The 26,692-nt window shown below is 32.3% G+C and overlaps 1 protein-coding gene across 7 annotated transcripts in view; it reads left to right on the top strand.

Moving 5' to 3' along the window:
- The window catches only part of LCORL (ligand dependent nuclear receptor corepressor like), a 161,333-nt gene that overhangs the window by 123,221 nt on the left and 11,420 nt on the right, over positions 1-26,692 (top strand). For 3 of the 7 annotated variants that reach the window (XM_081303257.1, XM_081303259.1, XM_081303260.1), the window contains 2 exons: positions 5,426-5,519; positions 13,439-19,202. In XM_081303257.1, coding sequence (XP_081159383.1) covers positions 5,426-5,519; positions 13,439-18,257 — 4,913 coding nt within the window. In that variant the 3' untranslated portion in view covers positions 18,258-19,202. Of the gene's footprint in view, positions 1-5,425; positions 5,520-6,847; positions 10,994-13,438; positions 19,203-26,692 lie in introns of those variants that run through there. The other 4 variants (XM_081303258.1, XM_081303261.1, XM_081303262.1 and 1 more) reach the window with 4 other exon arrangements.

The raw sequence follows: 26,692 nt of genomic DNA, 5'->3' as shown, positions 1-26,692 counted from the left end.
AATCTAGAAATTTTAAGAAAAAAATTCATAATATAATTAGAATCTAAAAAAATTGGAAATTGATGATTAAAAGCCTCTTTTACTTAATGAAGTGTCTCTGTAAAGTTAACACTTTTTCTCCCAGGTAGATAGATACCAATATTTGGAATTGCTGTCATTTTTTGACTAGCCAAGAAAAGTTTATTTACTTCAAGACATTTGTTAGTAAATAAGGTTCTGCTATATACAGTGCTATCTGCTAGTTAACTTGTGTTGCAGAATTGAGTAAGGCGTCGATGAGTCAGTTATTAAGTGTTTATTGAGTTACTACTATTCCCAGGCCCTTGCTTAGCATTTGACTGTTATGAGAAAATGATTCAGTTATTTCTACCTAATTAAATATAAGTTTTGAGTCTAAACATAGTTACTAACTCCCAATAGCACTATTGAATTTATAGTGCTAAACTATGCAAATTATACTAAGTATAGAATAGATAGATACATAGGATGCTTGAGATTGTGAAAGAAAACTAGGGAGGAATTAAAAATCACCTTTGAGGATATGATGCTGAAAGATGTGTTTTTAGCCAGGCCAGTGGAGCATACAGCATAACTTTGAAGAGTGGATAAAAGACTCAGAAAGCAATGAAAAAGGATGATGTCCTTGGAGGAATGGGAAGCAATTCTGTATTATGAGAGTTCTGTATTAGTAGTTGCCCTCTTTGGAATAGATTCTTTATCAGAAATTTGCATGAAAATACTGAGAGAGAACAGTTAATAAACTTTAACCCCCCCCCCCAAAAAAAAACAGCCAAATGTTGAAACTCAGATTACTTAACTTGGCACTGGTTTCAATTTTTCAAACACCAGTCCATTTTTAAAGTTATATCTGATTACTGTCAGACATATATATACAATTACCTGGCCTTGCTGAAAGATTACATTGGCTTGTCTTTTAATTCTGAATATTTTTTAGTAGCATTTGATCAGAAGTAAGTATATTGAGATACTGAATGCCCAGTTTGAAACTAAGAAATAAAATGTGTTTTTTTTTTAATTAGGAAAAACCTAATGAAAAATATATTTTTCAAACCAACTGAAAAGTATAGCATAATAGTCATATGCCTGTTGCCTGGAATTAATAAATCTGTTAATCATATTTAATTATACACACACACACACATATATATATATATAATATTTTAGTTGTAGATGGATACAATATCTTTATTTTTATGTGGTGCTGAGGATTGAACCCAGTGCCTTATACATGTAGAGCAAGTACTCTACCACTGAGCTACAACCCCAGCCCCTCATATGGACTTCTGATTTGTTCACCCTTTAAGAACTAAGCATTTCTAGAAATACAGTTATGATCTCTTTATATCCTTTCACTTATCCATGGAAGCAATCACTCATACTACCTATCTATGCATCCATAAATTAATTTTGTGTGCTTTAAAAATTCACATAAATAGCATGCACTTTTCTTCCTTAATCCTGAAATTTGGAAATATCTACTGTATTTCAAAATGCTCATGCTTCATTATATAGCACTTTCATTTCTAGATATATATCTAATATATGATAAATTTTTATAATATGAAAACACTCAGAAGAATGTCCATTTCATCATTGTTCATAACAGTGAAAAATTAAAACAACTCAGATACTTGCCAACAGGTGAATGGGAAACAAATTGCAATAAAAGAAGACAGATTACAGTGGTGGGAATGAACTAGTTATCCTCTGCCTTTTGTTTGGGGGGAAAATTTATATATATATATATATATATATAAATTTATAATATATTATAAATTTATATATATATAAATTATAATATATATATATAAATATATAAATTTATAATATATATTATAAATTTATATATAATATATATGAGCGAGATACACACACACAAAAAAAGAAAAAAACAATGTAGATATGATGTGGTATCTACGTTGTAAAGGTATGATGCTGACAGATGTAATCACCAGTCAGATTATCAATCATCGGCAGGAGCAAGAAAATACTTTTGGCCCCCATTGCTGATCTTTCTTATTTTCCATTCTTCTTCCCCAAAATGTCTTTCTCCTTCCCTTAGGATTTTTACTTTTCTAATTAAGAAGCCCTAGGGGGAACTCCTTAATTTTTTTCAGCTCTTAAGCTTGCAGGCTTGAAAGTAGAAAAAGGAAACATGACATTGACAATATGCTTTCATATTAAGTGATATACTTGTAATAAAAGTGATTTTTTTATAGATTACTAAAACTTATCTAAACATCCTTAATGTACATTAAAACTATTTAATAACATATTTACATATCTTGTGTTTACTCTGGAAATCTTATTGTGAATTTTAATGTGACTATTTTTTTGACGATACTAGATACAGACAATATATTGCTTCGTTGTCAAATATCTTTAGAACAAAACTTTTAACATGGGCAGCCTAAATATGGAGAAGGGGCTGTGGAAAAAAGATGAAAGCATTGCTCACCAGGTACATAATTTAGACTTCCTAGGGAAAGCATAACAAGGCTTATATCTGGCTTATCCAGATTAAAATGAGCTTTAACCAGGGCTGTGTGTGGTAGTGGTTCAGAAAGAATAAGAAATTTTTATTATATTAGCTAGAAAGCTAAAACCTAACTTTTCCGTAGTTTGCATGTAGAAGAGAAAGAAGGGGTTCCCTGTACCTCTTTCATTATTTCTATTTTGGGAAATAATTAGATTTTAATTGAGTGCATCAAAAGTATAGAAGAGTTTAGAACTGGGGAAATTTTGTTAATATATTATGAAATTTTAACTATTAATTAGACGTAGAATAAGTGTATTTTATATGCTTTAAGTTGTACATAAAACATGAACAAAATCGAAGTTAATAAATACAAATATGGGTGAGGCATATTCTCACAAGTCTTTTAAATAGTCAAATTTTAACTGCTAAAGAACAAAAGAAATGATGAAATATAGAGAAGACAACTTTTCTTCTTTTAGTAGGTTCTAGAACTATTAAGGTATAATGAATAAGATTTCTTACCTTGATGAACTTCGTTTCATGGGAAAGAAAAATACATAATAAGAACATGATAGTGTTATAAATGTTATAGGATGCTGTTGTCACAGAGAAACAATAATAAGTTCCTTCTAGAGGGTATCTGGATCTTCAAGGATGTCTGGCAAGTTGAATAAATGGAAAGACATTCTTGGCAAAGGGAAGGTGTACTACAACTTGAAAAACATGACATCACACAGCATTTTTCAGTAACATGCTATGGTTAGATACATGAGAAGCATAAGATTTGAGATGAATTGAACACCAAGCATAAAATCAGGTTGTATTGATAAAGTGGAGCCAGATACTTGAACAATTTTTAAAGGTACTACATGCCAGGTATGTTGTAGCTCTCCAGTCTCCTTTTTTATCCTTCTAGTCTAAGCAATCTAACCTCTAGGCACACCAAATTTCCTTGAGTTGTTCAAATTTCTATTCATCAAATATTTATTGAACATTTATTGTATGCTAGGTACTATTCTAGGCAGAAGGGATAAAATAAAATATACATGTTCTCTGCATTTACATATCTTATAGTCCTCAGTTAACACTGGTAAGTATATGAGCAAATAGAATACACCCTGCTGACTGTTAAATAATGCAGGTAAATGTTGCTGGTATAGGAACCTAGAAGGATGATGATCAACCAAGTACAAGTTATGTCCTGAGCCTTTGAATAATGAGTAAAATTTGGTGAGAATTGGGATGAGTGTGAGTGACAGAAAGAAGAGGACACTTAGGCAGAGGAAACCAACAGAGTAAAAATCCATAAAAGAGAAATAGTATAGCATTTTCCTAGCAAGTTTCCCTACTGCACCCTCAGACCCTTACAGTCCACTCTCCCCACATCAGATTGATCCTTTAAAGACATGAATTAAAATCATGTCAGTCTTCTGCTCAAAACTGTCCATTGGTGTCCTGTCTTCCTCAGAATAAAATTGAAAGGTTTACAATTGCCCAAGTGGCCCTGTGTACCCTCTTCCTAAATTTCTGATGTTATCTCATTCTTACCCTGGATTACTGTACTTCAGCCATAGTAGCCTCTTTTCTATTCATTTTACAAAGAGATCTGCACTTATGATCACACTTTATAAAATAGCAGCCTCCTCAGCCCTACATTCATTTTTTTCTCAGCTTACTCTGCATTTTGTCTTTTAAGTGGCTCGACCATAATTGGCAGGTGGCAGTATTGCATGAGTAATCTCACTGGATGCTAAGAATCGTGAAAATGAATATTTTTTTTTATTTTAACTGTTGCTCTCATGATGTCTAAAACAGCTATATATAAAATAAACATTCAAAATATTATTCAGTTCTAAGGAGATTATAGATAGGATGCTTTATTTTTATGTTTTCATCTTTTTATTTCCCTGGAACACTTAAGTATTACATGAATTGATACAGTAACAATAAAATTGGTTTGATTTTCTTTTAACTCATTCAGATTATTTACTATATTTTTAAACATGTATTTTCTTATAATAATAAAATTTTTCAATTGTTTACCTAACAGTAGAAACACATTTACAGTATTGTATATCACTGGGTTTCAAATGCATAGTTTATTCTTTTGATCCAGAAGCATGTCAGCTTAACAATATCTGAATCATTGAATTTTTAATACAGTATTAAATAATAATAATAATAACTGCATTTTAGTAACAAATACTTAAGCAGTTGTTTTATAACAGGTTATTTCCCTGAAGTTATTGTTATATCTTTATATAATCATAGGTATAGCTACAACATATTACATAAGCAAAGATTGAACTTTTGTACATTTCAGTAATTTAAAATAGTCAAATTTTACACTGAGTTCTTCCACATACATTGGCTTCAAAGAGTCAATGCTTTACCTAATGTATGTATGCCACATATTGCTAATCCTAATAAGTACTAATTATTCAGTTCTCTTACTCATCACATTTCCTGTTGTTTCTGTTTTGTACAACTTGCATTTCTCCCACCTTCCCAAAATACCATCTGGGAAGCCTTTAGTGGAAAACAGTCATGATTCAGCAATCAAGTAGTTGTTCACTACAAAATTGTGGGAAAGGGGATTCAAGAGTTGATTCTAAAGAGATTACACACACACACACACCCAAAAATAAATAAATATATATATATATATATATATATATCGTCTGTTACTTTCTTCAAATCATCTGGCAATGCCAGTTCCTTCTCTGCTCTTTCTTTCCTATGTACTGCCTTCCCAGTCATGTCCTTGCTAAAACCATTTAAGACAAATAGGTAATGGCCACATATCAAATACAAGTGTTAATATTTAGGTCATAAATTAGAATTCAACAAGATATGGGATGATAAAATGTAAGGATTGCCTATCTATTACAAATATAAAAGTTTTTTCTCTTGCAAAAATTATAGGGGATGGAGTGTTAGATCTCTCTACAAAGAAAACCAGCATAAAATCTGAAGAGTCATCTATATGTGATCCTTCTTCTGAAAATTCAATGGCTGGGTAAGCAATATCTAGGAAATATAATTTAATATTAATGTAAAATTATCTTTGCAGAGAACTCTTAATAATATTCTGAGTGGTATTGACATAGTTTTCCTCCAGAATTTTTGTCACTCATAAGTGTGTCTCTCTCATACCTTTCATTTGTCCTTTCTCTTTCTTTTTTATTCTTTCTGTTAAAGAAAAGTTATCAGAACAATCACCAAACTTTAGTTCATGTTACTAAAATGAACTATCAGCTTAATCATAGAATGCAACCTAAGAAGCAGGACAAGTAAGAGAACTTTACATTAAAAATTCAGGAGGCAGTTTTAAGGGAAATATGTGATTTCAGTATTTAATTTTTTAAAAACAATGAACAAATTCTAAAAGTACTATACTTACTAATTCTTAAAGCTAGTTTATAGTGTTTATATTTTTTTCATTATGCTTTAGATGTGGTGGCAAATGATTTAATATATCTAGTAGTCACCACGAAAAATCCTTTCATGTTTTGAAAGCTGTCATTGAATAAATTTAAATAAATACTAGTGAAATGCTGTTCTGTTGGACTTTTGGATTTTTTTCCTTTTTTTGTAACTTTCACATCTTCCCATTAACTACATAGGAAGCTTTTTTGGTCACATTTAAATCTGAGATGTAGAGTGTCATTTGTTTCAAATAAGGCTGCTGTAGTGTTTGAGTCATAAAATAGATTATAAGCTTTCTGTTTGAGAAACTGAAAATTACCTGAAACATTTATACTAGAAATAATTCGTAGTGTCTAAAAAGAAAAGTATTTTATTCAAATACACCTCGTTTCAAATTTTAAGTTTTTGTCTAGAGGAAAATTAGTCTTGTGGAAATAGGGGATGTTTGTGTTTGGAAATATTCTTGCTGCTACAAATTTCCTTTAAATGGGTTGACTCTTTTATTACTTGTTTAGCGGTAACGTCACGTTTCTACTAACAAAAACTCCTTTAGGATTTGGGTATTTTTTTTATAATGGAACTCTAATTGTACAAATAAAAATTATAAGTGTTGCTCTGCAAGCATCTTTCAGAGGAATAGCAACATCATGAGAATATTTTTACAAATACTGAGTTAGGATTTTATGTTCTTGGAAGGTCTGCCCCTTGAGGCCACCGTATCATTGACACATTGTCCTACCAGGACTGTAACGTTTGCTTTGATAAGGAGTAACTACCACATCTCACAGACTTAAAAGTGTCATAAGCAGTGATGTTACCTAAGCAAGGAGTATAATAAAGGAGTGGACCCTCCCCTTCCATAGCTGTGTGAGAGTCTCTCATGCATCAGTTTACCATCGTTTCATTCCATCCATCCAGGAGACTACACAGAAACAGAGAGGACTATGTGGAAAGAAGTGCTGAGTTTGCAGATGGTTTGCTCTCAAAAGCTTTGAAAGACATTCAGTCTGGAGCACTGGACATAAATAAAGCAGGCATACTTTATGGCATACCTCAAAAAACTTTACTTCTCCACTTAGAAGCCTTACCAGCAGGGAAGCCTGCATCTTTTAAAAACAAAACTCGAGATTTCAATGATAGTTACTCATATAAAGACAGTAAAGAAACTTGTGCAGTGCTGCAAAAAGTAGCCTTGTGGGCAAGAGCTCAAGCAGAGCGCACAGAAAAAAGTAAACTCAATCTACTTGAAACCTCAGAATTAAAATTCCCAACAGCTTCCAGTTACCTCCATCAGTTAACTCTACAGAAAATGGTTACTCAATTTAAAGAAAAAAATGAAAGCCTTCAATATGAAACTTCAAATCCTACTGTACAATTAAAAATTCCTCAGCTACGAGTAAGTTCTGTTTCAAAATCACAACCCGACGGTTCTGGTCTGCTGGATGTTATGTATCAAGTTTCCAAAACCTCTTCAGTCCTAGAAGGATCAGCGCTCCAAAAACTGAAAAATATACTCCCTAAACAGAACAAAATAGAATGTTCTGGTTCTGTAACGCACTCAAGTGTTGACTCTTACTTTCTACATGGGGACCTCTCTCCTTTGTGTCTTAATTCTAAAAATGGAACAGTTGATGGAAACTCTGAAAATACTGAAGATGGATTGGATCGAAAAGATAATAAGCAGCCCAGGAAAAAACGTGGCCGCTATCGGCAATATGATCATGAAATAATGGAAGAGGCTATTGCAATGGTAATGAGTGGAAAAATGAGTGTTTCCAAAGCACAAGGAATTTATGGGGTACCTCACAGCACTTTAGAATACAAGGTAAAAGAAAGATCTGGAACACTGAAGACTCCTCCGAAGAAGAAACTACGATTACCAGACACTGGGTTATATAACATGACAGATTCAGGGACTGGCAGCTGCAAAAACAGCAAGCCTGTGTAGACTGCTTGTTAGGAAAACGTGTGTGTGTGTGTATGTGTGTGTGTGTGCGTGTGTGTGTGTGCACAGGTGTGTATTTGTGTGTCTACATACACACATGTGGGAATTACAAATGCTCACTTTGACAGGAGACATGAAATTTTACAGTTCAAAAACCACTTACATGCCTTTTGAAAAAAAAGTTTTATTCAGGGTTTTCACTGTGGACAGAATTATATAGTTGCTTACTTAATTCTGATAGTTTGTATTTAATCCTTGTATAAATAGGTGAAAGAAATTCAGGTTTTCTTTAGTAGTCAATAGCATAAAGCGTGGGAAAACAAGTAATTGTCAAGTGAAACATTTTTATTGGTGAAAGGACATTCTAGCCATTCAGTTGAACCATCTTATAATGGTAATATGATATTAATAGTTTGTAAACAATTTTACATAACATACTTAACAGTTGTTATAAGTATGTCAAAGAACCAATCAAAGTTTAAATAAACAGCTATCTTCATGCTAAGAAAAATTAATATATACAGTATTAATACACTACAGTGCATTCTATAAAATACAAATGCACTCAAGTGCATCCACCAGGAATAGAAAGAAAACCTTAAAAAAATATGTATAATGAAATTTAATATTTATCATTTAATAGTTGATTTAGCAGGAAGTTGGGGTTTATAAGGTATATACTTTAAAAAAAAAACCTGACACATAGTTAACCCCAGCAGCTATAGAATCTTTTAATATAAGATGGAATACTAAGAACAAAAAGTAATTTAAATTTAATTATTAAAATAATTTAATTTTGTTTTTCATTTGAAAAATAAGCTAATGTGTAAGGTTAGAAAAGAAAGTTGGAATGCAACTTAGAGCATGTTTATAATGTGCACAGAAAAAGCTTGAGAATGATAATTTTGGTTTAAATGTGCTGGTTAGTTGATGTTATGACTACTTTAAAGTTTAAGGATTGTGACACACTCCTACTATTGAAAAACCTCAGTGTAACTTTAATATATTTGCTGCTGTGACATTTCAAAACATTTTCAGTTTATCAAAATGAATTACAGATTTCATTTTGGTGGGCGATACATTATCATTTTGCTAATAACCAAATTTGCAGTTTGTTCAGGGTCTTGAATAGATTTACAGATATTTAACACTGAAGCTGTTTTGAACTTTCAGTAATGTAAACTCACTACTAATTGGGTAGTTAGAAGCTGGGCAGTGCATTTTAACTTTTACTAGACTCATAAGAGACCAGTAATTTTTATATAGCAGTTTTAAAATATGGGTCAGAGTATTCATGTTGGATTTATGGAGTATGCAGTTTTAGAGATAAAATGTTATAAAGCATGTGCCTCCATATAAAGAATGAGGATTTTGCTTTATACATTAAAAATTCTGAGTGCCCCTTTTCTCTGTTAAAATTCAGGTTCTGATCATTTTTCTAAGTCAGATTTTTCAAGTTCAAACGGAATTCTTACAGCTGAATTTAAAAAATGAGTGCACCTTGTCAAATACTTGTGTTTTTACACTTGTGTTTGTGTGTATTTAATAATCACATATACATGTAATACTAAAGAGATTTTCAGCTATTAAATTTAAAAACTGCTTACATGTATTTAAAGTAACTGACAAGTAAGGAAATACACAATCTAGTAGCTATTTGGTATCTGAGATCTGTAGTGAATTCTATTCAGCTGTTAATGTCACCTGCATACTAGGGTATGAATCCTCTAACTCTCCCCACCCCCTACCCCCCAGAAAATATACATAATAGATTACAAAACAGCAGATGTCAGGGTCATCTTTCTTTTTAAAGAATTAAGCCATATTTTGTGAGGGCCAGACTTGGATTATTTAATATATTCCCCTTCCCCGCCCCACTGAAAAACAAAGTTAAAGATAAAGTAAATGTTTCAAAACAATTTTATTGACCTCTTTATACAGAATTTTACTTGCAAAACTTTGGGGGCTCGAATGCATTACATAATATTTATATTGTATTGAGCTTTTTTATTCCTCACACTATATTTACATTAATAAATTGATTGAGAAGTTTATAGTAAAGGGAAATTTACAGAACACTTTTATATCATTTAAAAGATGACCTGACCAAAAACTTTACAGGATTCATAAATCAGGGATCATTTTGCTATTGACTTCACAGTGATCAGTAGTTTTATAGGTAATATTATAGTTAATTTGCAGCATTTTAGTAATTGTATTATTTATTTTTGGTCAGAAATAGTAAATTAAAATATTTTTTGATAGTTTATAGGTAATGATCAACCCATAACTTAAAAGAAACAAAATGTTTCTATTATTGAGTTAACTTTTTGATTATACAAACTAGGAAAGGCAGGGAAATTTATGGGTTCCCCTTCTCCCCAGTGGTTCTAGTAAGATGTTCTTTATGTTAAACTTTCAAAGTACTTTATAAATTTAGTTACCAGTTACTACTTAATTGACAATTTTCTGAAAAATCCAGTTTCAGCAGACTTTTAATGAAAGTGAAAGCAACCCTTATGTGCTTTCTACTTATTTGAATGTTCCTCAAGTATTTTATATTTAAAATTAAAAAAAGAAGGAAAAGAAAAAACAGTGCCTCTGTTTTTAGAAAACTACTGCTCAGTAAAGTTGTTTAAACCATTTCTGGTAGCTAATGACAATTTTATATTAAATTGTATACTAACTTTAGTGAGACTGATTTTTTTAGTTGTTTACAGTACAAATACTTGTATTTGTTTTTTAATTGCAGTATTTCCATTGTCGCAGTAATTTAGTAAAACTCTGTGGCTGCCTTGATTTTGACAGATTTTGTTAATATAAACTGATTGTTAGGCAATTAGTTATATTTATGCATAAATCAATTGCACTATAATTCATGAATTATTTATTACAATATTTTCTAATGAATTCATGTATCTGTCTTGTGTTGTAAATGTACTGTAATTCTGTTCCTACTTTGTGTTGTTATATATCTAAATCTGATTGTATGAATTTTAATTGTTCAGTTAACGTGTTTCTAGGTTGTAATTTGTAGTAAAGCACTTCAATGCTTTTGCACTTAAATTTACAACACTGTTGGTGTGTGATTGATTTACTCATTCAGTAAATGAAAGAAAAGAAAAACAAAAGAAAAATCTGACTACACTGACTTCTTTGATTCCCTGTAGGAAGGGATTTTTATTAAAATTAGAAATTGACTTTTTCTGAAGAAATATTTCAAAAATAAATTTCTAATGGAAAGATGGGTAGTAACATAAAGTAGGCAGGATGTTTTCATTTTCTATGTCAAACAGGGAAAAGTTAGAAGAAATTTTGACATGAAGAACAACCTGGGCTCTATGAAAAATATAAGTTTAGGGCCTCTAATCACTTGGGAAAAAAATTGTAGATTTGAGACTTTTGTGTATATTCAACTTACTCATATTAGGTTTTTCTTTGAGATGGAAGAAACCAGGAAAAGAAAAAAACTAAAGCCAAATAAGTATATTGGAGAGTTCTATAATTTGAAAACTTATTCACCCTGATAATATAAGATACAGCCTAATATCTGAATATCTAATGGGTACCTGTATAAAGCTATTCTTCATAAGACACCAGATGGAAATATTGGCCACCGGGGTATATGAATTTGCATCACTAAAAGGAATGAGCTGAATTAGAAAATTCTACTTCTAAAGCATAGATTTCCTTGGAATGTCAGAAAATGGTTATAAAAAATCAGTGGTTTTCATAATGTTTGGAGTTTAATGAAATTGAAATTATAATTTTTATTTAGATTACTTAACCCTAGTTGTTCATTTTGATTGTTCCTACTTTTTAAGGACATACTTATTTCTGATGCTGGGAATTGAACCCAGGGCCTCATGCATGCTAAGCTCACATTCTACTAACCACAGCCCCAAATTATTTCAGCTTTGTATTTAACTTCATTAATAGAAAAATGCCTTGGAGCATTTCAGGAACTGTTACAAAAGGATGTTCGTCTTTAAGATACAGAGCAATGTATTTTTCTAACAAACATCCTCCCTTTCATTATTAGTTAACAAACAGGATTAATAGGCTACATAATGTGGCTTTAGAAACTGTTGAAGTGCATCTGTTAGGATATTTTGGGTTTTCTTGTGCTTTTATGACAAAGTTTTAGTTTGCTAGATAAGAGTATATCAATATTTAATACTTATCATTTTCTCATGCTTTTGCGCTTGTTTTGAACTTTCTGATTTTAAATCCTGAGAGTCAGTTCCATTGTACAATTCAAATATGACACAATTTACAAAGCAAATTATTTACAGAAGGAAAATTCAGAATCTGAGATTATATGCTTTATTTATCTGGAGGCAGCAGTAGACATAAGAAGTTTTATTGTAATTCACATCTCTCTTCACTTTGATGGCTTTTTTATAGCAAATTATTTTAATAAAATCTAAATGAAATATTGCACATTTACCTGTGAAATAGGTTATGCCAGTTTTAGGGAGCAAAATAATACTAATTCCACCTTTTGTTTTAAAAGAAAAATTCTTTAGTTTGTATTAATACACCAACATAATAATTTTTTATTTAAAACACTGCATTCTTCAGTTGGAACACTATCAGTATATCCCTATGCCAACCCTAAATAAAATTTGTATAAATCAGGAATTTAACTACATACATAACAAATCACAAAAGAAAGGTTATTTTCATGTACAGAGTTTGGTGATATGTTTAATAAAAATAGATACTTTTCTGAAACAGAATTCTTTTAATACATTTACTCTTCTTGCTGCTGGTATTAGATTAAAAAGATTTTTTTCATAGACTTATATTAATTGATAAGCAATTTGGGCATTAAGCTTAGATGTATATTAGTTTCTGCAGTGGGCATTTTCCTGCATTTGAAACTTAATAATTAGGTAAGTAATGCCTTTAGTTTTCCTTTAATTACTGTAGTATTTAAATCAATTAAAAATAGATTTAATTTATAAATAGCTTCCAGTTGTTTATTTTTTTATTAGGCAAAAATGCAGCTTAATCTCAGAAAAGACATTTTGTTACTTACATTAAATCTAAATTCCTTAATTTTCCTTGTAACTATACATAGCTCTCTTTTCTTAACAATTTCATTTTTAGCATTTGAAAAAATATTTTAAATAAAGATAAGATTATACTCCTACATTTTATTTTCCTTATTTGCACTAACATAGATAATTGTCAAAATAACTCACAGAATGTGTACTTTACAAAAATTTTAACTCCTTCTCAATTCTTTACATTAAATGTTAATATATCCAAAACACTAAATATTACCAGTATGTAAATATAAGTATAATTATCAGCTTTTATATTGCAAAAATAGGGCTTTGCTTTGACTCCTATACTTTTGTCATTGGACATTATGTTATTTGTGCTTCCTTATATTTTTGCTAAACAATAATCAAGATGTCATTATTGCAGCTCTGTAGGTGTCAGGAAGGAGTCCAGCAGTACCAAAATATCTTATTCAAACTCTGTCAAAATTATAACTCCTTATCGTAGTGTTTTTGCTGTAATTCATTTTTTTGTTTGATTTTTATTTTTAGTTCAACTGTTGATGCAAAATCAGAGGAAGCTACTAAAATGGAAAAAGGAAAATCAGCATTAAGCAAAGTTTTGGAATCTTTGTGCATACATCACCAGCAACAAGTTTTGGCTATGTTGAAATTTCTAGTCCAAGAGCAGAATGCTACTTCTCTTTGCTGTTGTAATACATCATGTGCTGTGTCTTCAGAATCTCAAAAGCCTCTATTTGAAGATGATTTACATGGTCTGTTCTGTAGTTGTGAATATAGACTGGCAGAAAGAGGGTGTTTACCAAATGAAAGACAAAGCCCAGGTTTGGTGCCTCTGCCAGTCTGTATTAAGGAATTACATTGTTTATCTTGCCAAACTATAACTATTGAACACATTACAACAGTAATGAATAGAGGAATTGCAGATACTTACAATTCTCACAGGTGCTGTTCTGGACTGTTACCAAACATTCACTCTACAAAATCAGCCTTTCATGGTCCTCTTTTGTCAAGGGAAGTATGTGATCTTTCAGTCAATCTTAAAGATGTGTGTAGATCTCGAAGTCCCTCACCCCCACCGTTATCACCTGTGCAGACTGAAGGGTTTGAAAAACTGAAAGATGTCATCTCAGAGCTTTCAGCCTTAGAAAATAACAAACTTGAAGCAAGTACTAACCAGCCTCCATCTCTAACACCAGCAGAAATAAGCAGCAACAAGGGTGACCATGAAGTCAAAATACATAAAACTAAAAAATCCAGTAACTCTGATTCTTTATTCTCGGATGCCAGTGGTAATTGTACTCCAAATTATGAAAAAGGTGAAACTGCTGTAATTTTTCAAGATTTAATGGATCGCATTAATGAAAAATTAAAATCAATAGAAACCACAGATATTACAAATCTTGTAAAATTATCTAGCAATGATTGTAATACAGATAATGATTTTAAATTGGGAAATTTAATAACATCTCTCTTGCATAATGCAAAGGCCAGTGATTATAGTTTTATGGAATTACTCAGTCAACATGATAAAAAGGTAGAAAATAAAATTATTCAGACAAGATTTCGAAAGCGTCAACAAACTTTACTTGCAATGCATAACTCTCCTGATTCACCAATCATTAGAAGGCAGTCTTTACAGATCAAAAGAGAACTTGCTAGTCTTGATGGAAATTTTATGAGGAAAAAATACAATGAAAAAAATTCAAGGAAATTGATGCACAATGATGAGATATTTTCATCAGACAAGGAAGAATTGCATCATTGCCAAGTGCTGCCTTTACAAAATTCTAAATGCTTTCAAGATAAAAATCATGCAGAAACATGTCCACCAAATTATACTCTTCAGTCATTGCAACTACCTCTTCATAGTATAGAAACTAACTCGGCTTTTGATGAAATTTCAGAAAACTTTAATAAAACAACTTTAGCAGATAAAATAAGCATAAGAAAATCACAGGAGAAATTTTCAGCTGGAAAAAGTAACGGGGAGAATCCAAAATTAGAGAGTACTCAAACTCCTTTGAGAAGTGGACTTTTGAACAGAACTAAACGAAATATTGTACCTCCAGGGTGGTATTCTATATATGTAACGAACAATTATGTTTTCAAAAAATCCCCTAAGGCCAAAAGAGTGTCTGATTCCACACATAAAAAAGATGCAGTGAAAAATATTCAGGTTGAAAACTCACAGAATATAGATCTAAGCAAGATTGCAATGAATTCGAATTTACAAGTTGTCGTGGAGCGTTTGGAAGATACAATAAGTATGGCCAAAAAGTCTTGGAATAATGGGCCGTTATCAGAAGGATATAAAGTTTCTAAGAAATTGATAGAAATTGATGATAAAGACCAAAATGTTGAGCGAGAGAAGACTCCTATTTTAAGCAGAATGACATGCCAAGGGCAGGGTTTATCAAAATCTGCAGTGTCATTAAGCAGTGTTATCCAAAGTCCGCAGATACCTCCAATGGACTTGAATAACAAAAGACTTGATAATCAGAAAAAGTCTTCTATTTTAGATACAGATAGTTTGATTTCTGGTTTTGAAAATGTACCAATAAAGTGTGAAGGTATTGAAAGCTCTTCTTTTTCTAACTATTCTAGTCCTATCAAACTCATGTTTTTATCAGAGATTAAAAGTAGTGAAGGAGTCAAATATACATTGACCTCAGTTGGTACCTCACAATCAAATGCTGATATTCCTTCCGAGAAACATGTAACGCATCACGTAATTGGAAAAAACACAGAAGCAAATGAGGATATCCCAAATGCTAGGTTTGAAAATTACAATTTTAATCATGATACTGATACTCTTCAAAGAGAACTAAACAAATGCAATTGTGTAAAAGAACCTGCAGAATCTTCTGCAGTGTTTACAGATGATCTGAATAGGGATAAGCCACAAGAAGAATCTAAGGGAAATTCAAGCAGTGCTGTTGATTCGTCTTTTAAAAGAAAACCAGGTAGACCTAAAAAAATAGGTCCCCAAGTTGTGAAACAGATTAAACGACCAATTGGAAGACCGCCAAAACCTAAAACTGATCAAACAGACATCACCATTTGCCAAAATGAATCCTTTAGTGCTGAGAGGAAGAGCCCAGAATCTCTCATATCGGAAGTAAAAGAGGGTATTTATAAAAAGAGTATTACTGTAACTGTTATTTATGGAAGGTCAAGAAGAACTAAAAGGCATGTTTCCGAAGGAAGTGTAAACAGCAATATTATGTCATTAAACAATAATGTTGATGATTTTCCCACTGAATATAACAGTCTTAGAAATACTAGAGAACATGAAATTGACTTGAGTAGAAGAGTAAGTGCTGTATCAAGTTTGACTGCTCAAGGAGAGGCCTTGGGGTCTGGCTTTGAGCATGTTAGACCTGTCAAGAACAAGTGTGTGGTACCTCAGCCTCCTAAGAACATTATTCGACCAAATCAGAAACCTTTGGCAATAATTAGGAAACCTGGTAGACCTGCAAAAGTTAAAATCTCTGGCATATCTGTGACTATTAATAGAGTTTCACCTCAGGAAAGAGAAGTAAGTATTAGCAGCTGCTTACCTCCTTTAGAACAGGAGAATATATTAGAAAAATCTCTGCCTGAAGAAATGCATGACCAAGAATGCAATAATATGGATAAAACAAGGCACACTGAAACTGACATATTTAAAAATGGATCAAAAAGTATGGTCGCTACTCTACCTTTGAGACATTCTATTAGGAACAGAAAACCATCTCTGCATTTCTTGCATTCATTAGCATCTTCTAGCTCACTTATTTATAGAAATCCTCTGCTTCATAAATCATATAAACCCCATATGCAGAAAGGCAAAAATCAGAAGAAAAAACATGCCCAGTCAAGGATAAAAATAAGTTCCAAAGATAACCCAGGAACTAGACATGCAAAGAAAGCAAAACAGTGTTTGGAAGATAACAAATTAATGCCCATTTCTGAAGTATCCTTGGACCCTATAATTTCATCAAACTCTTTGCTCAGGTGGTGGGCTACTTCTACTTCAAGCGATTCCTTATTAGAGGAATTAAACAATAGATTTGAGCAAATTACAAATGCTTGGGTGCGAGTAAGTGGAGATGAAGCTGAAAGTTTTGCTCATAAAAAGAAAGAATACATTGAAAACAATAATTTCAAAGTAGCCAAGCCATTGGAGACTTGTCTTTTAGAACTTGAAGTTTCACCTGTAAAAATGCTTTTTCAGAAAAAGTATGATTTGAATGAACTGTGTACCTGGTTTATGCAGTCAACAGAAACACAGTCTCTTTCACTAGTTAGAAAAGCAAATGCTCGGAATCCTTTGGAAGTAATAAATACCAAGGGAATTAAATTAGGGGCCAAATATTGTGATTTTAATACCAACCCCTTTAGAAAGCACTTTAAAAAATTTGCACTCTCTTCTCCTTCAAAATCAGGGAAGTTGCATATACTGCATAAGATGGTTAGTTCTCCACTCTTAAATGTGAAAAGTAATTTAACACTAGCTAGATTGAAAAGGACTGAGTTTAAGAGGTTGCACCATGAAAGGTGGAGAAGAGAGGGAAAGCTGCACAATCTTGGAACAGTTGATTGGAACTCTAAAAGGAGGAACTTAAGATTTTTCTGCCAGAACCAGTTTTTAAATAAGACTGAGGGGAGAACAAATGCTGACATCCCACTCAGAGGAAAAAGCGCAGTAGGTGATCAGTGTATTTTGCCACCTGAGATCAGGGATGACTTTTTGCAAGAGAAGGTGGCAATGCCTGACTTCAAAACACATGCTAGTTTAGAGAATAAGTTTCAGTCAGAAGCAAAGGAGAATGGAACAAACTGCAGCCAAAGAGATTTTGAAAAGAGACTAGGAAATGTATGTCCAAATAATTGGAGGTCAAAAACCTTGAAAGATTGTAGAATATTTTTGAGGAAGATCAATTATCTTGAACACAGAAATACTTTTAAGCTAAATACAATCATTTACTCTCCTGAATCTGTTGATAGTGGAAGTAAACATCTGACACATGTAGATGAATCAAAGTGCAGTACTTTAAGATCCCATTCTGCTAGGCAAAATTATTTTAAAAAGCAAGCTAAAGAAATAGAAAATACTAAAGCAAATAGTCCCTTACCTGATAAATTTGCTGACCAACTTGGCAACAGTAAGTTAAGTAAATGTGTTAATTTTGACAAGAATCCTTCTGATAGTTCTCAAGTTCTTAGCAAACTGAACAAAAGAAAAAGACCATCATGGAAGACCACAGAATTGTCAACAAAAAGACATAAACGACAGTCTTACAACAGTGGACAAATGGCAAACTATTTTTCAAAATCCCAACTAGGTAAGTTTTTCTCTCCTTAATTTTAAAGTTTCATTTTAGGTGCCTTGAGTAAAGTGTGAAATTAGCAGGTAGAAAAGAAACAGCAGATTCCATTCTAATTTGTTTCTAAAATACTTGGACAACCTAATTTCTTGGCACCTAGTATGAAACTCATGAAGTTAGGTGCTGCCAAATGTTTCAATGCATTTCCCCCATTAATGATATACCTGGGATTTCAAGCACATACAGATATATTTAGTAGAGACATAGAAGCTTCTTTACAATATATTATTAGTAGAAAAGTTATATTGTCTACTTTTGCTTTTGATCTAATATAAAATCAGAAACCAGTTTGCCAGATTAATATGACCATATAACTAAAAATTTGCTACAGTGTATGTTAATATATATATATTCTCTTAATAAATAACAGCTATTAGATCTTGCAGGATAAAGTAAAAACTCTTGTTGATTATAATGTATTGTAATCCTAGGCTACCAGTCTCCAATTCACCATCAAGTTGTTATGCCATTTGGTACTGTTTTGGAACTTACTTTATTTAAGACTGCTTGTTTTAAAAATATAGGAACAATATTTTTCAATAAATTAGCAAACTTGTTGTATATCAGACATTGAGCTCATTTTCACTAATAGAAAGATGAGAAGTTCTTTCCACAGCCTAGTAAGAGAGGAAGAGTCATATGCATGTTAGGATTCATGCTACATTGAGAATACAAACAAATCACTTGAACAAGTAATATATTCCTTATTCAGTTATACTGACCTGATATTGGTGCTTCAGGGCACCTTTGGACCTTTGGAACCTAGCACAAGTATGATAGGGACACTAGTTGCCAATATGACCATTTTCATCTCTGCTTATTAATAAGTGCTGGACAATGCAGGATATTTAGAAGTATGTGAATGTTTACTGATGACTTATTTGCCATGAAAGAATTCCAGGCTACATTTGGAAATTTAAGAATACTTTACATTGTATATTTTAGTGGTGTGTTTTGGGGTTGAGGAAGTATTGGTTGCTTTTTTTCTGATTACCTACTTAAAACTTTTTTAAAAGCTAAAATAAGTAGTATGGGTCTTATATTAAAATTATTAAAAGAAGAATTAAATTCTTTAATAGGTTAATGATTTTTATGGGCCTAAAAATTCATTTATTTAACTGAGTAACTTTAAAATACCTTTTTCAGTAATATCTAGTATGTATTGATTAAAATTTCAAATATTTAACATACAGTGATTAAAATGTCAAAGATAGTCAAAATAAGATCTCCATTAGGAAAAATAAATCAAAATTGAGAGAATGATCTTTGTTTCTTGTCCTCAAAGTAACTAAAAATGACATTATAGAAAATACCATGTCAGGGAAAAAACCTGATTGGTGATTTTTAGAAGAAGCTTATAATTCACCTAAAAATGTGTGTATTTTTATGAAGAATAAAGTGTAAAGTTTAATTTTTCTATATCATCCTCATTTCATGCTGTTATAGTTTACCAAAGGTAATTTACTTTAATTCACTTTACAACAGAACCGTATTTTATCCTTTCAGCCTCTTAAGCATTGTATCTTCCTAATTATTTTATATATAATTCATTTTAATCTGATTTTTACCCCACTAAATATGATCCCATCCTAAAGAAGTAAGATTGAAGCTGTCTAATTATGACTTTTTGAAATTAATTTCAAAGTTCTTTTGGGGTATTTAAAAAAAATTGTTTTTCATCTTATTTTAAAAATTACTATTACTAATTCCTGTTCTGCTTAAAATTTTATTTATCTTTTACTGATAACTTTCCTTTTTATTTTTTAACATTCTTTTTTTAATCAACAAGGACATTATTTTTATATGGTTGTATTTATGGCAATATTCGTTATATCTATCTGAGTTTTAAGTGTTTTTTTATAATATTATTTTTTTCTCATTATTGTTGGTATTCCATACTTCTTTTTGAACTTTTGGGAATGACACTAAAGATCATTACTAGTTTTATGTGTGATTTTCTTCTTTGTAGAATAATAGCAAATGAAAACTTAATAGATAAAATTTTAACAATGGGACTTTTCTAGAAAATTTCCTAGGATAATGTATATAATGAATTTTGAAATATTTCTGTTGGTGAAAAGTTTTGTTTCTACCATGAATGTCTTATTTTATGCATTTTATTAACTGTTCAGATATAGTTTAATACATAGGAGTTTTTAGATTTCTATTTTACCACGTTTGTACTGCTCTTTATCAAGCATAGACATGGAGAGGAGAAAGAAAAATGAAATTCCATCCTATTCTTAGTTTAACAAATATTTAATGAATGCCTGGAATACACTTTTAGTCACTATGGAAGGTTTGGAATTTTCCCTAAGTGAGAAAACAAGACCCAGAATATTTATTTATCCAATAAATGGAGTGTACTTCATGACTTTAGCAGGATATTGCATGTTTTAAGGGAATACAATGGTTAGTCATGGTTTTTGTTCTTTTTGAGCTTACTGTCTCATGGGGGAGAGAAAACTGAATAGCCAGTCCCAGTAGGAGGATGGGTCTCATGACCAGAGAGAGGTGAACTGTAGGAACATGTAAGGAAAACAGAATGCAAAGATTTATACGTTATCACATAAGTGGAAACAAAGGATGCCCAAATATGAAAAGCTGGTAGAAGGAGGTTTTCAGGCAGAGTAAGCTGCTTGTGGAAAATTTAGGTGATACAAGAGAGTAGGCTTTTTGGAGAATTGAGTGATTTATCAGAGCTGAGATATAAAATAGGAATCATGGATTGGTTGAGTTTGAGAGTGGGGAATGATAAAAGAAAAAGCTACTGAGGAAAACATGTTCCAAATTTTGAGGTTAACATTAGTTAATGAAAAAAAATGTTTGAATCCCTAATAGTAGGAGTAATGGAAAAGAATAAATTTGAGAAAGATCTGTGAAGTAAAATAGAATGTTTTACAGAGTAGAGAAATAAAGGATAGCATCTAGGTTCTTATTTTGATCATCTAGGGAGATCAACATTAAGTGAGATAGATATAAGAGAACCCTCAGAGGATTCAGTTTTAGACATAAGAGATTTGAAGTATCTAGTGCAATATCCAAGAAATGACATTTGGGAAGCAGGTGTTGTGGGTTAGGAAAGAGGCCTGGAAAATCTGGAGTCAGAAAAATTTAAGTTACATCATTAGAAGACATTACTGAGTGTAATAGTAAAAGAACCTAGGATCTCAGAGCTCCAAGTGTGAAGGGAAGAAAAAAAGATGTATGCGAAAGGAGAGTAAGGAGAATAGTTAAGAAGTAAAGGAGGAAATCCTAGAGAGAGTTAAAGGGAAATGTTTTAAGAAGGGAATGTGAGTTGTTGAGATGAGACTGAAGCAGTTTCACTGAATCAAGGGATTAGCTTAGTTGATTTAGCAGAACCCCAAAGTCTAATTCAGAGCTTTATAATTAAATGGAGAAAGAAGAAATGAAGAAAATTAGCACAAAAAAAATATAAATGGCTATAAATGGAGAGGAGATAGAAAGGTTACTGGAGTAAGATGGTATTGGAGGTGGGTTTAAAAAAAAATGTTTAGGGGGTCACTGGGAAAAAGCCAATGGGGAAAAGGTTGACTATTCAAAAATGTGATGGCAAGCAGTAGGAAAGAAGAGACACCACCAAGTTGATTACCAGGGAGAGGACCTGGGGCATTGCTGGAGATTAGTCCTGGCCAGAAGGTTCACTTTTCTCTTGAGAGAATAATGGGAATGATATGTAGGGAAGTAAATCAGTAATTAATAGAATGTTGAGATATTAGAGTTCATCTGCTAGGCCTTTAGAGGTGCTCTAATAGTAAGTATGGGAGAATTGGGTGTTGGGAAATATGGATAGAGTTTGAAATAAACTCTCTTGAGAAATACAGCATTGTATGTCTGTGTGGGTTTTATCTCAGCTGCAAGGATATAAACTTGGACCCTAGTGGGAGGTCCTGTAGGTATAAGAATAGTTGGGTTTGCCATGTGGGTATAACAGAAGGACAAAGAGGTCGAGTCAAGAATATAACCGGGGCTGGGGATGTGGCTCAAGCGGTAGCGCGCTCGCCTGGCATGCGTGCGGCCCGGGTTCGATCCTCAGCACCACATACCAACAAAGATGTTGTGTCCGCCGAGAACTAAAATTAAATATTAAAAATTCTCTCTCTTTAAAAAAAAAAAAAGAATATAACCTTCATTCCTTGAGTAGTGAGGAGCTACATGATCAGAATTGAGTTCTAGATTATCTTTTCTAATAGTAGCACAAAATACAGATTTGGGGATAGAGGACAGAAATAGGAGAAGTTAGTCAGTTTCACATTTTTGATGTGATACTGACCTAAAATTAAACATGATTATTGAAAATAATAACAAAGACCTTTTTTAGTATCAGTATCTTTTAAGTCACTCAAGTAAACATGTGCCTTTTTCTAATTGGTAAGTATTTGGAAGTAAATAAACTGATTTTGGACACCCATGAGAAAATCTTTAAGACTAAATAACCCAACATGGACTTGAAATTGCAATAAACTAAAAGTGCTCATGTAAAATGCTACGTTTTCTTATAAATATTCAGAATTTAATTGCTACTTTGAATTAGATTCTAAGATGATTATGAAAAAAATTGTTCAGTTTGTCAGCTTCTCCTTTTGTATTCTGCCCACAGAAAGACTGAATATCCATTTTTCCAATCATAATTTGGTTTTCACACAGGTATATAACTGATGGGCATTAAGCACCATACTCCAAATACACAAAATCAAGAATGACCATATCTCCTTCTCCAGTCCTGCTTATGAACATTTTACCACATTTACTGAAAATTGAACACAGATGTTCCTTTAAATTTGTATGGTACAAGCAACCTATTGGACAAAATATTCTTAAGACATTATTGTATAAAATTTGGAGTTTCTTCCTGTACTGTTATTCAACATCATAATTGTTATTTAATAGAAAAAATTATGAAGCACAGAGTAAATGATACTCTAATTTTGATAGAAAAATATTTCTAGATGATTCACAGTCACCTTAATCTAGTTTACTTCACAAAAATCCCAAAGATGGATTTTAGGGGACACTAGCTCCCCAAGATGCTTTGTGTATAGCAGTTCAAGATGGGATAAGATCCATTTCTTACTGATTTCCAGTGCCCTGTTAGCATTGTTAGTTTGTATTTCCCAAACTTTTTTTTATGTATCACAAATTTTTGTATGCCATAGAGCAGTTGGGGAAACAACTGGAAACACTGCTATATATAATTTCCTACTAAGTTTCTCTGTTTTTATCATTATACTTCCAGAAAGAATATAAATGACTATCAAAATATAAATTGATTTATATACTGGATTTGGTCCTTTTGTACATAAATTAACATTCTGCATTCAAAGGAATGATCAGATTCTGATCATTGTTTTATTTTTCCTTATTAATTTTTTTTTTCATTTTAAGAGAGGGAGAGCTGTGATAGCTGAAAGTTTAGAACGTCTTACTGTCTGTAGTACAAACCAAGAGAAAATAGCTGACTGTGAATTTAGAGAAACATAAGATCAATTGGTTTCTCCTCAAATATGTAGCCATAGTCTTAACTCAGTAAATGAAGATATTTGAATATAAAATTAATTCATCAACATATCTTTTATGTGGACTTCATATAAAAGTGTCATTGTCATAACTAAAACTATTAAAACTTTTTTAAGTATTCTAATTAGGTATTTTAATTAAAATCTATTCTGTTTGCAATTGAATTTTTCTCTATTATAATTTCCTCAGGAGAGTTGTAGGCTTTGAAAAGTTTGTAACTTTTGCCATAATGCCATTAAAATATAAAACAGCTACTTTGATCATCTTTGTCTTGATGGGGTTTTAAGGAAATTTCTTGAACATTTTGTATTCCATTGCTTTGTCAACATTACCCTGTTTTTAAGGTATCCTGTTTTACTAAATATCACATATCTTTCATAGGAAACCATTCAGTTTATTCAACAATCATTGAATACTTTTTCTTTTGATTTACCAGACATTGAGTTAGATATTAGAGAAACGTAAGAACCACTCTAAACATTTCAAGTTGGTTTTGCTTTGGTAACGTAATTAGTACAACTTGAAGAAAGGTAATCTGGTTGATTCACCATACTAGTAGTGATTACAAAGTATAGAACTATTTTCTAACATAGATTTAATTTTCTAAATTAAGTGGTCTAGTCCATGGCCTATTTTTTTTTCTTTTACAAAAAAGTTTTATTAGAGTACTAATAAAACTGTTGCTCTACTTGTGCTAAAAATCTGAATTGTGAAGTTCCAACAGAGATCTAAAGTTCACAAAATCTAAAATATTTAGTACCCGACACATTGCATAAGAAAACTGCTAACTCGTGTTTATATCACTACAATTTTGATATGAGATGACTAGAAAAAAATGAGTTATATATTGTCTTTAAAAATACATTAAGATTATTCTATCCTGTTCCTCCCCAATACCCCATCTACTCCCTTTCCCAGCACAAGACAATTATTTGCCATATTAGTTGTTTTGTTTTGTTTTGTCTCTTGGGGACAATATTTATCTTTATCCAGCAGAGTGGTACCAGGGGAGCTATGAGGGCCAGATTTATTCTATTTTGTAAATCTTTATTCTCTCCCTGCAGCCTCCAGATCTGCTTTCTATATCTGAGGTAAGTTCAAGGGTCACTCATCTACCTTAGCCAGCAGCTATCACCTATTAGAAAGAGATTGATTTCATTGCTTCCCACCTGCTTCAACATCCAAGTCTTCTTCCTTTCTCCCCCTTTAAGTCTTAATTCTATATTCTCATATTCTCTCTCTCTCTCTCTCTCTCTCTCTCATTTATTTATTGAGACACAGTCTTGAACTCATAGGTTCAGGAGATCCTCAACTTCTGCAGCAGTTGGTACTGTAGGTGTGTTCTTCTCTGTTTCTCCTCTCAAGAATTCAAAATCTGTAGTTCAGTTCAGATCACCATTTCTTCCCCTCATTTTTTTTGGGGGGGGGGGCAATAGACAGTTTTCATCATTGTGGGGCTGAAAATTCTGTAGTTATCATAATATTAAGCCTAGTAAATTCACCTATAGATTAATTATTTTTAAAAAGAGCAGAGTAGATGTGTTAATGGTTTCACCTTACCACTTTTCACTTTTCTTGTGTTTGTTTTCTTTTAAAGTGAACCTAGGCTTTTTTTGTTATAGGCCACCTGGAAATTCATTTGTTTCCTTCTTTGTTTCTGTGTTATAACAAACATAGAAAGCTAAATTTTTTTTTTTTTTAGAGAGAGAGAGAGAGAGAGAGAATTTTTTAATATTTATTTTTTAGTTTTTCGGCGGACACAACATCTTTGTTGGTATGTGGTGCTGAGGATCGAACCCGGGCCGCACGCATGCCAGGCGAGCGCGCTACTGCTTGAGCCACATCCCCAGCCCCAAGAAAGCTAAATTTTAAAAGTCTTTTCTATTTACTCTATTAATGTATTCATTCAAAGATGTCTAGCATACTATGTCAGACAGTATCCTAGACACATGGGGAATCCTGGGCCACAAAACAATGTGTAGTTCCTGCCCTCCTGGTTTACATTTATTTGGAGAGACAGACATTGAGTACATGATTTCATAAATCTGTTAAATTCTCAATTAGTAAATGGTATAATAAATTAGTATTTAGGATGTAATTAGTAGTAATTAGTAAATGATTTGTATGTTAGTATAATATTGAGCATTGTTAAGTTACAGGAGTGAGGGAAGACTGCCCTAAGGAAATGCTGGTGAAGCGCAGCTGTAGAGGGTGAATTAACTAGATCAAGTGGTAGAGAACCAGGAGGATAGGAATGAACTTCCACAAAGGGGGATTTTGTGTGAAACAGTGCTTATGTGTGGGTTTCTTGACAGGTTAAAGGGCTAAGACATGAACGGTGTGCCTAGATTGGAGAAGAGTACTGTTCAGTACAGTGAGGACTGGGGAAAAGTAAAGCAATAGGTTGTGCATGTCCTTGTAAACAATGCTAAGAAGTTTATATATACTTTCAGTGGCTTCTCATTGCTCTTAAAGAAGAGAGTAGAGGGCTGGGGTTGCTGCTCAATGGTAGAGTGCTCACCTAGCACATGTGAGGCCCTGGGTTTGATCCTTATCACCACATAAAAATAAATAAATAAAATAAAAGTATTGTGTCCATCTATAACTAAAAAATATTTTTTAAAAAAGTAAAAGAATAAGGAAAGTATATGATATTATCAGACTCTTCTTTCTTTCTGAAGATCTAACTGCATTGTGAAGAGTGGAGGTGTAGACCATTTTGATGGCTCAGATGAGGATGGTTCTATTTTAGAAAGTGGTTCACAAACTTTAGTATGCATCAGAATCACCAGGAGAGCTTGTTCAAAAAGAGGTTGTTGGGCTTCACTGACAAAGTTTGATTCAGTAGCTATGGGTAGGGCCCAAGTGATGTTTA

The sequence above is a fragment of the Spermophilus citellus genome, assembly GCF_964194105.1.
Source record: "Spermophilus citellus genome assembly, chromosome: 8".
Taxonomy (NCBI): Eukaryota; Metazoa; Chordata; class Mammalia; order Rodentia; family Sciuridae; genus Spermophilus; species Spermophilus citellus.
Note: the sequence above shows the minus strand (reverse complement) of the source record. Positions and strands in the feature narration are given on the sequence as shown.